The 12,870-nt window shown below is 40.5% G+C and overlaps 1 protein-coding gene across 2 annotated transcripts in view; it reads left to right on the top strand.

Annotated features, from left to right (window-relative positions):
• LOC144688575 (spermatogenesis-associated protein 2-like) overlaps positions 1-3,354 on the top strand; it is a 41,052-nt gene extending 37,698 nt beyond the window's left edge. For both annotated transcript variants that reach the window (XM_078555314.1, XM_078555315.1), the window contains exon 3: positions 1,496-3,354. In XM_078555314.1, the coding sequence (XP_078411440.1) occupies positions 1,496-2,776 (1,281 nt within the window). In that variant the 3' untranslated portion in view covers positions 2,777-3,354. The remainder of the gene's footprint in view (positions 1-1,495) is intronic.
• Positions 3,355-12,870: the final 9,516 nt, after the last annotated feature.

Here is a 12,870-nt window from a genome sequence, read left to right as displayed (position 1 = left end):
CATTAGTGAACCAGATGGGTTTTTACGACAATCAACAATGGTTTCATGGTCATCATTAGACTTTTAATGCTATTTTTTTTGTTGGATTCAAATTCCACCATCTGCTGTGTTCCCAGAGCATTACACTGGGTCTCTGTATTACTAGTCCAGCATCAATGCCACTACGCCATCACCTCCCCATACTATCCACCACCAAGGCTGCTTATTTCCACGATAGCAATTCCACCCCTAAATCTCGTATTATTACCAAGATTCCTATCTACTACTTTGCCACATTTAGACTTATCTTTTCTCTAATGCCTTCCTTGCTCACATCTATAAATTCTAGATCATCTGAAACCCTTGCCATCATTTGTCCTCCCTCCTGACCATCCCATTCTTGTTTACCTACACTGGCTCTATAACCCCCAATACCATGCAAGTTTTAATTCCTTGCACTCAATTCTCTCCACAATTTCAGACCACTGTACCTTTGCAACTTTCTACAGCTTTTTGTCCCCTCCTATGCACCTGTCTCTGTCTCACCAATAGTGATAGAGCTTTTGACTGTCTTGGTTCAATTTTCTGTCACTCTCTCCTATATCTCCTTGTGTCTCTACCTCTTTTTTGCCTTTTAAAATACCTCTCAACTGTATCTCTTTAACAAAATGAGTCACCTCCCCTTCCCACAAAGCTGTTTATCTCTTTATCAATGAAGCGCTATGGGATGTTTCTCTTCACTAAAAATGGTATATAAATGCACGTTGTTGTTCCTTGGCAACTGACGTTTCTCTGTATCTTTCCTCTGTTCTTTGAAATGATACTGCTTAAGCCCTAAGGTGCTCAAAGCTGCTTAGTCAAAAGCAAGCCATCGTTTAATGGAACATTACACTTGTTTTCTGTTCAGGAAGGCTTGTGTGTAATCAACTGTCTTTTATTTTACTGGGTTTGATTTAAAGCAACACACGTGTGTTAAAATATTTCACTGGTTGGGAATCAAAAAGAAATAAGATGAGAAATATGAAACATGCTAAAATAGGGCATAGACCAATTTTTATTTTTAAAGTTTGTAGATAAAATGACTTGGTTCTTTTGCCCAAATGAATTCTGGCATTTTAACTTCTAAAAGTCCTTCTCCTTGGCCATTCATTGTTTAAAACATACTGATTTTGCATAGTAAAATGCTTTGAAATTCTGTTTGGTTACAGATATTTTCACTTTGGAGAGCAGACCTCGGTGATGCCCTCCAATTTATTTTAAAATATTTACTGTTTTTGTCTATGTGGAACAAAATAATTGAATTAACATTGCAGATCGCTACACATTTACTGAACCCCCCAAGTTCACAATTGAGTTCAAGTTTGAATTAATGGCTGTCTTAATATTTGAGTATACAAGTTATCAACTTTTCTTCCGTATTAAAGGAAGCTGCATGAAAAGGAATGACCATGTGGGGAAAGTTAGCATGTGAGAAATACTAAGAACATGACTCATTCAACTTCTCTTTCTGTTCTAGACCTTTACGGGCCATTTTGTCTACTATGTCAAATCTGCATTGTGTGAAGACGACATTTGGAGTATCCTATATCATATAGGGTACCACCTTGAAAAGGAGACATTTGAGCTGAAAAACAAAGTAAACACTAACCGTGTGAAATTGATTTCTTTTGAGCTCTTCTTGGCTGGAATTGAATGTGAGAATTTACTTGAAATCTGTTCACAAATAAAAGGTAAGGGCTATTCAGAGCTTAATGTTGTTGAAGAACGAAAGAACAGCACAGAAGATGTGAGAGGTTGCATTGACGCAATGAAAAGACAACGGAGACTGGAAGACTTGCATACATCAGTGACCCGAATGGACTTTCGAAGATCTGACAGTGAACGCTTAACAAACAATTACATGAAACATTTAATGTACAAACCTTCACCGCATGTAGATAATGATGAAAATCACTTGGGAAAGCAGTTAAATAAAGTTCATCTGACACCTGTACATCACAAAAAAGAGACAGTTTATAGCTCTCCTTTTGAAGACATGACTGATGAGATTTATCGTCCTACACCTTCCCTTCTTGCTATGTCAAGTTCCCCTCGTTTAGGATCAGAGGAATACTTGCAATCTCCCAATGATAACTGGAGAGCAGAAAATAATTTTAATATGCCTTTCCAGGCACTTGATGATGATTTGGATCTTTACACAGCTGAAGATCCTAGAAGCACTTTAACACCGAGATGGACAGACACAACTAGTTACAGTACAAGATTAACAAAAAATAATGACCTAAGAGGTGTGTACCATGAAACTTCTCATCTTACCAAAGAAAGTGTATCTAGCCCAGTTGCGTTGAAGTGCCAAACATGTGGAATGTCCAGTGGTACCATAACTTGCCAAAAATGTGACAAGGTTCTTTGTAACCAGTGCCATCGAGACACTGGAGAGTGTTCACTTGTCTCTTGTAGACATGAATATCCAAGAGCAGTGGGTATCCTATCACGCTCATCATCTGTTCAGAATGATCTTTCTGTGAATTCTACTCCAAAAGAGAAATGTTCATTTTCTATCACAACCCAGTATCAAGAGCGCTTACCCAGTTCCAAGGGCACCAGCACATTGCGCTGTGGATTTTGTGACAAACCTGGTGCAAAGTTCACTTGCATGAACTGTTCTAAGGTATCCTGTGATGATTGCAGGGCTGTTTATCATCAAGATTTATGCAACAAGAATAAGGTGCACAGTTTCCACCCAAACAACCAGCTCAATTACAAATCCGGCAAAATTTATTCCCCATACAGATGAATTATTCAATCTGGAATGATAATGCATGATCAGCCCTGGAAAAATCTATGCTGAGGATATTTGGAAAATGGGTAGATTATAGAATGGACAGTCTGAAATATAAATGCGCACTGTGATCTCTTTGTACTACAATATGTACCTTAAGGTATTTAAGTTGCTGCTATATTTTTCAAGGGCTGATGTATGTACATTAAAGCTGCTTTGATCTAAAAATTCATACTAGTGGTATAGAAAGTGAAATGATGGTTTCGAACCTGGAGCAAATATTTTGTTACCAGGAGTGAATGGGGGACAACAGTCTGCAATATTTGATGCTGGAAGATTTCATGTAAAACTGTCAGATGTTTGTATAATGAGCCTTGTTATTGATGTGCAATTTTTCTCTTGCCATTTTCTAATGTGACAGTGTTTCATAATTACTTTTTACTTACAATAGGTGGGCAAGTATGTGTTTTCTGATGGGAATCCTGATCCTGTTCTGGTATCCCTTGGCTTATCCATGCATTTTTTTTTTGAAGACTGTTAAATAATTTTATTATTGCTTGTATGAATAAAACTGTGTACCTGACCATACTAAATTCTGATTTGTTTATTTTTTCTAAGCTAACAAGTTAAATTGTGTCTGAACTGTAGGTTAACATCCTTATGCACTCGTAATATGGAGTCATTCTTTTGAGTTTACTAAACTGAATGCACTTGTTCTTTAATTTTTGACTCTCCTGAGTTGAGGTTTGTGAATCCTTCCCTTGTCCACAGGCTATAATGTCAGTTGTGGTAGCACAGAGTTTTATAACACACCTAAAGTTTAATGTATTCAATTTTTTTACTGGCACTACCTGCAAACAAATATTTTTAACTAAACTTTTGTCTATTGCAACCTGATTTCTAGATAATTGTCAGCTTATGAGGAACTTATCCTTTATAAGATGCATTTATAAAACTTTCCCTACCCTTTCACCCTCTTTGAAAGCACTGACTCATGCTAGTTGTACAGGTGCTGTTCTTCAATCAAATGCGCATAGTTATGAGTTTTGATGCTTTTCAGTTTGGCTGGTCTAGATCCTTTCTTCCATTGTGCACTTCCATTTGGGATCAGTGGATTACAGTTAGTGTAGGTAATCTTAGTTTTCTTTCCTCCCTTCACCCAGCTGAAGTTGCTGAAACCACATGCAGCATTCTTGCTGCTGTTCACCTGAGATCATCCAACTGATCACAGACCAGAGATCAAACACTGGAGCCTTCTGTTGTGTATGACTTAGCATTATAGATAGTGAATATATCCACTTGACAATCAGGAAGCACACTTTAAAAGATGAGTATTCTAAACTTTTGAGATTGGGAGTTCCTTACTTCTTGTAACTATTGAATGCAACTTCATTCAATGTAGCAGCAGTGCCTTTCTGCAGGATTTTTTTATTTCATGCATGGGATGTGATCTATGCACCAATATATATTGTGTACTGCAGTATATGGTCAGGTAACCTGGAAAGTATTTATTGGGAACAGGAGTAGGCTATTCGGCCACCAGCACCTGTAACACAATTCGTAGATCATCGTTGATCTGTATCTTTACATCATTTACCAGCCTTGGTTCTGAATCTCTTAATACCCTTACTTAAATGAAATTTTCAATTGACCTATCCCCAGCAGCTTCTTGTGGGAGCAATTTCCATAACCTACTATATGAAGAAACTTCCTGATATCACCCCTGAATGACCCAAATTAGAGCTAATCCCCCTTGTGCTGGACTGCCTTACCAGAGAAAATAGCTTCTCTCCACTTACCTTATCCTATACATTTAATAATCTTAAAACACATTAGATTACCTCTTAATGTTCTACATTCAAAGCAATACAAGTCTAACCATGCAACTTAACCTTTATAATTAAACTATTTTAGCCTCTGTCATTCTGGTGAATGTGCTGTAGTATGTCCTTACTGAGATACAGTGCCCAAGAACCCCAGTAGTACTCTAGGTGTGGTTTAACCACAGTTCTATACAACTGTGGCATAACTTCCATCATTTTGTATCATGAAAGCTAATATTCTATTAGCTTTTAATTCTTTTTGCACCTGTCATCCATTTTTTAATAAATCCTGAGTGTAGACCCCTAAATTTTAAGCAGATTTCAATCAATTTTAGCCGATTCTTATTTGAATTTTGCTTCCAGGATTGACCTCCACTGTGCATTAGTGGGCAGGACACAAACCTCTATGATGCTGTTTCCTTGTGCCTATTTAAAGGCCCAGTGCAGCATTGAAATGGAAGGATAGGTTGGAAGGAGGAGGTGGAACTGAGATAGCTGGAAAAAGGGGAAGATTGCCCCTGTTTGTCAGATGTTTCCCTTGATCTGCTTTGTGCTGTAAGGGACAGGAGAGAGATGCTATTTCTCAGTTGTGGAAAAAAAGAAACTTACTGTCACTACAAAGAATTCCTGGGTGGCGGTGCTATAAAAGGTCAACTGCAGTCTTGTGAACATGAGTTTGCGGATGCAGTGCTGCAATGGATTCAATGACCTGACTAGTCAGGAAAGGTTAGCAGGCCTCTATCGGCATTAAAATATTAATACACCCCTCTCACTCTGTCTTGCCGTTCTGCTCTATTCACACCATTCCTCATCCCCCATATTACGCTCATCAGCATAAATCTGAGTGGTTTGAAGCAACTCTTCTCATCCTCACTCCCTTTGCATGCTCAATTCCTGCTTCCTCTGAGTAACTGCACTGCTGACCTCCTTTACTTTCCTCCATTCTCATTACAAGTACGGAAGTGGCATTGAGGCCATGTCCCACAAAGGCATTTCATTCCCACTAATAAGAATGTGAATGCTCACAAGAACATTCCTTATGCACCTGATTTTTGTCTTCACCACATGCACTACATTTGTTAGATGTGCACGTTCCTCAGAGCGACTCAAGTCTGTTGTACCTGCCCCCACTTTGCAGAAGAGAGTGCAAAATGCAAGTAAGAGGACCAGGACTGGTTGGTGGGTGGGGGGCAGGGGCGCATTGGAGGTCATTGCAGGTCATTGCAGTTTCCCCAGCAGAGGAAGTGGTACTGGAGATCAGCAGCATCTTGAGCATCCCGAGCATTGGAAATGATGAGGTTGGCCGTTCAACAGAACTGGGTGAAAGCATTAATCTTCAATTCCCACAAAGCAACTTCACTCTCAGTGGATTGCAGGACGTCAGCAACTCTTGATCAAAAGTGATTTGTGTGCATATATATCAATGTTGACAAAGTACTTAAGCTAAATCACATTCTTTGCTTCTTTCCTCCAGGATATCAGAAAATGACCACAAGCTCCTGCCGAAGAAGATGAAGATTCCTCAGTGGACCTTTCTACCTACTGTGGGTGCAATGTCATAAGAAACATCCTTCTCTTCTTAGATAGTCCTTTAGGATCAAGGATGACTTGCTTCCTCTCTAGTTCACTGGATTCTGAAATGGCTGATAAGTAAAATGTGCGATCTGCAACATGTGGAGAGATGGTGCTTGAAAGGTTGGGTGGGTGGGTTGGTTTGGAGGTTTGTCTGACACCTCAACTTCGCCTCTGCACGTCCCTGATGGAAGTCTTTCGATATGTTCGCTGCCTTCCTGAATGAGCCTTTCCCATTTTGTTCACAAGCCAGGGTCTCCCATGTGTTGGCAGGTATGTTTGATCTCTTTAAGGATGTCCTCAAAGCATCTCTAAAGTGTTTCTGCTGTCCTCATGGGAGCCTCCTGCCACGACCGAGTTCTGAGTAGAGCATTTGCTTTGGGATTCTGGTGTCAGGCACACAAAAGACGACCTCTTGCCCCACGGAGCTGGTTTTGAGTGATTAGCACCTCGATGCTGGACAAATTGGTTTGGGAGTGGATGCTGCTGTTGGACCGCTTTTCTTGCCATCAGATTTGTAGGATCTTGCAAAGGTGCCGCTGGTGGTACTAACCCAGTGCTTTGAGGTGCCTGATGCAGGTGGTTCAAGTATCTACGGTATATAGGAGTGGGGGGATCACTGCAGCACGGTAAACCAAGACCTTAGCTTCGGGTTTTAGATACTGGCCCTTAAATACTCTCTTCCTCAGTCAGCTCAAGGTATATTGGAGGCAATGATGAATTTCTTTGTTTATATCTGCTTTCGAGAGGGGACTTGCAAGATATGGAAAATGGTCCACATTTTCCAGCATCTCTCCACTGATCTTAGTCGACACAGGTGTTTTGCTCTGGGAGCTGGTTGGAAGAGGACCTTTAGTTTTTTGGGTGTTTAGGGAAAGGCCCATTTTTTCATATGCTTCAGAGAAGGAGTTGACAATGACCTGGAGCTTAGTTTCTGAGTGAACACGCACACAAGCATCATCTGCATACTGAAGCTGTACGAATGAGGTTGGAATGATTTTGGATTGAAGGCGGTCTAGGTTGAAAAGTTTCCTGTCTTTTATGTAGATTATCTCTATGCCTGTGGATAATTTGCTGGAAGTGAGGTGCAGTATTGCAGCAAGAAAAATGGAATGACACAGCCTTGTCTGACCCCAGTCTTCACAGAGATGGGGTTTGTGGTGGTTTGTTGGTGAGGAACCACAGTTTGCATCTCATCTTTTGATGAGGGAATCAAAGGCTATGGGGGGAGGGTAGAGAGGATAGTAGAGTTGAGGCCACAATTGGATCAACTGCAATCCTATAGCAGAGCAGGCTTGAGGGGCCAAATGGCTTACTACTCATTCACATGATATATAGTTGAGCTGGCAGAGGATAGTGACATTTCTGAGGGCAGTCAAATTTGAGGAGGATACTCCTTAAGCCTTTGTAATTGACAGAGTTGAAGGCTTTTGTGATGTCGAAAAAGGTCATGAACTGCAGTAGATACTGTTCCTTGCACTTTTTCTTGGATTTGCCTCGCAGTGAAGATCACGTGTTTGGTTCACCTCGATGGTTGAAAACCACACTGCAACTCTGGAAGGAGTTCCTTGACCATATAGTGGAGGCAGTTGAGGAGGACCCTTGCAATGACCTTTCCTGTGGCAGACAGCAGGGAGACTCCTCTGTATTTACCACATTTGAACTTGCCTCCCTTCTTGCATATAGTCAGAATCACAGCATCCCTGAAATCCTCCTCGGCACCTGCCCTTCTTCCTAAATGAGGGGTATGAGTTTGTGCCAGGAGTGTATCTGTCTTAGAAGTTCAGCAAGGATTCCATCTTCTCCGGGGGCTTTGTTAATTTTCAGCTATCAAATGGCTTTTTCAATTTCACTGCAGACCAGTGAGGCACCCAGACACAGCCTGACAGGATATTGAGGAATGGAACTGAGGGCATTTGAATCGAAGACAGGGTTGAGGAGCTCCCTTCCAAGCTTGGCTGTCAGCCCTCGAGTGCTTGGGCCATAGATGGCCTTGACAGCACTGAAGAAACCACGCATGTCATTGGTGTCCATGAGTTGTTGGATCTTCTGCACTCTTTCTACCCATCATTTATTCTCTATGTCACAGGTTTTATGCTGCAGAGCTGCAAAGTAAACATGCAGGTACCAGCGTAAATATCACCATCTGTTGGGCCTCATGTAGATGGGACAACATTTCGTTACCTCTCACAGTACAATTGAGCATGGGTAGAGAGTGATGTGAAGGACAGCTAGATGTTGCCATTCTCTCCAAGCTTTGCTCACACTGACAGAGATGCAGAACCCAGCAGCCAACAATGGAAAGAAGAATACTGGAAGTACTGCAACAACTGTGTGAGGTATTGACAATCTACAGTGACAGAGAGGATGGAGAAGTCCAACTCTGTCAAACGTGGGGAGATGCTGTAGGATGTTTCATGTCTGCAATCTACCATGGAGGATGTAGCAAGCTCCAGTGAAATTATAGTAGCACACTCGTGAGTTACTGCAACCAGCAATTGTAGCCTGTCTGCAGGCTCACAAGGTGACTGTGTAGAACTGGGTGCGAACCCCTCTACCAGATTTGACATAATGGTAGACAGTCTAGATAGGGGCTTTCAAAGCAACACTCATTTCCTGCAGTCCTCTGTTCCATAGACAAGTAGGAAAAATGTCCTGCTTTTCCAGGGGAGGCTGGCAGGACTGGTGAGGCAAATGTAGATCCTTCTCGGAACAGCTGCATCCCCGCAAACAATACCTGACATGATGTGTCAACTCCAGCTGGTCCAGATTGTCCTAACAGACATGCAGGGGGAGCAGTCAGTGGCAGAGTCCTTGCAGGCTCCAGCACCTGGAGATTGTCAGATATGAACACCTAATGATAAAAAGAAAGGTACACAGCAGCCTGCTACCATCTCTGCTGAAGCCACTGAGGTAAGACCAAGTAGAAGTCGTAGGGATAAAAAGAGGAAGCTGTAGAGATCACCAAGGATTAAAACTTGAGTTTTATAAGAGAAACTTTTTTTTTGCAGCAAGTGGCTAGGGTTAGGAATTCACTACCTGACAGTGTGGTGGAGGCAGGTTCAACTGAAGCATTCAAAAGGAAATTAGACTTATCTGGAAAGGAAGAGTGTGCAGGGTTACAGGGAGAAAGCAGGAGATTAGTACTAGGTGAGTTGCTCATTCGGAGAATCGATGCAGGCATGATGGGCCAAATGGTCTCCTGCGCTGTAACAATTCTGAGATTCTTTAGTTTGTATTTTAAGAATTAATTTCTAGAGCACATTAGTTAAGGGGCATACTGGAATGATTTGTAATGGTGATTTCACAGTCTTTTTTTCTGAAATAAGTGTGGATGATGAAGATATCTATTAAAGGTCATGCCTTGGGGCACATGGAATCAGTGTATTCAGGGTTACAGGTCTTTTTGTGAAAGCGATATGGTTCCACGAGAGTGGTCCATTTGACATCATCCTAAGTGAACCTGCGAGCTTTTAGATTATTTCTTGCATAATAACAACAACCTGATCCACTGGCCATACATTCAGCTACTTCACTATTGTCTTTTTAAAAGAAATGGGATTTTAAGGGAAATATTTTTGTGAGTTGTCACAGCTGTAGATGACAGTGAATTTGTTGAGGGTAGAGTGAAGTTGTAAAGAACACTCTTCTTGCAAAGGGTCTAGGGTGTAATAATATAAAGATAACCCTGAGTCGGATTTTTTTTGTATTCATTCATGTTATGAGATCCATTTATTGCCCATCCCTGATTGCCCTTGAGAAGGTGGTAGTGAGTTGCTGCCTTGAACCGCTGCAGTTCATATGCTGTAGGTACACTCACAGTGCTGATCCTAATAAACAGCTCTGGCAGCTGGCAAATTTAGTTACCAACACCAACCACATTCTTTTACATCCTCAATCTCCGGTCTGAGGGCCTTCTTTCCTGCAAGCTCCATGTTTTTTCTATAATGCACAAAAAGTTGTCATGGCCTGCCATAGACAGGACCATACATGACATTTTAACTAACCTGTAGCAAAACCCCAGACCTATCCAGATATCCAAGCCTCCACTTCACCATATCTGTGGCATTTTGATAATGGCTCTTGTTAGTACATGAACTTGATTATACTTGTGTTCTGCTGATTTTGGAATTTTGCACAACTGCTGTGACTTCAACCTGTCATGAGTAGCTTGATTACCAAGGAGCCAATTTTGCACTTCTTTTTCTGGGGTTAGACAGTGCAGCCACAGTCAGTTCTCATCAAATAAAGGTGTTATGACAGTTGTCAGAAAAGAGAACATTCACTTGAATAATCCTGTGCAAATTGTCATCGGTATTAACCTAATAGAAGTTCTTGCTATTCTTGAAGGTCCACATATGTACAAACTATAAAAACTGAGCTATCTAGGCAAAACCAAGGCCTCTCCTGTTTCTGTTGCTGACTAGGAAATTTCTTTCAAAATTTTTTGCTATGGCCCACATCATTTCAGTCGCCTGATTTCTATAGTCAATCTGCAGTTGAAATACATATAGTTCATGTCTCCTGTGACTGCCTGGAATCGGCAAAAAGGTTTACAATAATCTTTTCATCTACAGTCAATGAGGGGAGTGGATGGATATCATCTTTCAACATATAACACAACACTGTCACTTCCTCCCTGGTGAAATATAGCCTCCATATAGACTTTTTTTTTCTGTCCAAGCCAGGATTTCATGTATTATGAAGCAAATATTTTTGTTTTATACTTGGTTGGGAGGGTAAGGACAGGGAGGAGCAGTCTTTCTGACATCTTCATAGATTTATCAGCATCCCTGCATGCTAATCACATTCTTCATCAAGAAAGCCAAATAAAGAGGGATTTCTAAAGAACTAAATTCCCATTGTCCAAAGGGCTTGCAAAAATGGTATCACCACAATCCTTACTAGATACCCTCTTCACACACAGGATGTAGAACAGCAACAAAAAGTCTTCCAAATGCCTCAAATGTTTGTCTTCAAAATGGGGTAAGTGTTCAAAGTGAACTACATGGAAACCAGAAAGTCTAATGTTAATTAAAACCATGAATACTTGCATGAAAAAAGGTGTGCTCATGGAAACCAGGAAACATAAGTCATGAAGACCGCAGGCCCAGATAACTCATTACAAGGGATGAGTGCAGCACTCTAGAGTATAGAGGAACTCTGCTAAGAGACTGGAGTGAAATCGCTAACCATCATGTCTGGATCATTATCTGGGATACCAGCATGACTGAGATTGATACCAAAAGGAGTGAACTCTTTTAACATATAATACTCAGAGTGGTTGAGTTGAGGTTTCTTTGAAAATCTAGATCACATAAGATGGTATTTTGACTTGTTAATAAAATTTTAGTTCTTCTGTAGTCTCTGTGCAGAAGGCTTTCTTTGTAAAAGATGGAAAGTCTATTTCTGCCAGAGTGGGAGAGACAGAGTGAGTGAGGTTACAGCAGTTGAGGTTGTAGCGGTCAAGTATAGTCAGATAAGTTTTTAACTTTGATATATAGGTTTCCCTGAGATCAAAGGAGATGAGATTAGGCCAGCTAGTCTAGGTACAGCTACCAGCACATAAAGTGGATTTAACCAAGAACAGAAAATCCATGAGGAATAGTTAGTACATCTACAGATGTGGATACATTACTCTGACATCTCTGAAGGTTAACACCCTCTACCCCTGCCCCCAGAGGAGGATGAGACAACCAGCTCATCTCTGCTAGGTCATCAGAAAGAGGTTGTATAAGTACTGCAAACAGTTCCAACTACAAGCTCATAGCCAATATACTGGATAGATTAGTCTATCTAACGTTGTTAACTTGATAATAGTCTAATCCTAATTTAATTCCTCAATTTCAGACACTGATCTCAACTGTAAATTGATAATCAGCTAACAAACGCTGAATGACTATTGTAACTGAACTGCCTTTGTAAGCTTTGTTATTTATTTTGACAATTGACTCTCCTAATTTCATAGTTAGCAGCACTTAGTGTATACATATATGAGGTGAATAAATAATTGGTAGCTCATAACTTGGCTGGCTTCCTCTTTGGCAAGGGGTCTAATTCATTCATTCGGCAGTTTATATGTGTATTGATTGGAATTTGGTGGTGGAAATGTAAATACATACTGAACTGGTTGATGCAAGCCAAATTGAGGGTTCAGGATACATCTGGTGCCTTTGATAAATATTCTCACCAGGGTACATATTGTATTGTTCTTCCAAGGACAATAGAAGGAATTCAAAATACTTGCAAATAGTGAAAAGTAAAATTAAATATGTTTCAGGAGAAACTACATAAACAGTGATAAATGTTTGCAATAATCTTACATTTCTACAGGCAAAACTATTGGTGTTAGAAATACAATTAGATGCCTTGATGGGACAATTGATGGATTACAGGGATGAGCTATGACAACCAAATGCCTTGTTCCTGACTTTAATTTTCTACTGCACTTATACATATTAAACTGCAGCATCAACCTGTCTTTGTATAAGATGTACTTTCTTTTTTAACATACTAACTAATGTAATAGTTTACATTTTTTTGTCCTACAAGTAATTTAACTAATATTCATTTATTATCATGTTTTATGGGTCAGCCACATGACTAGCACGTGGATCAGATTAACGGCAACAGCAGTTCCAGCTGAGGTAGAGATGGAGCCTACCTCCTTGCCCTAACCATAGTAAAAACAAATTATGGTTCAGCAAATAATCG

This window comes from Cetorhinus maximus, chromosome 13, assembly GCF_964194155.1.
Source record: "Cetorhinus maximus chromosome 13, sCetMax3.hap1.1, whole genome shotgun sequence".
NCBI classification, from domain to species: Eukaryota; Metazoa; Chordata; class Chondrichthyes; order Lamniformes; family Cetorhinidae; genus Cetorhinus; species Cetorhinus maximus.
This window is presented reverse-complemented; position numbering and strand designations above follow the sequence as displayed.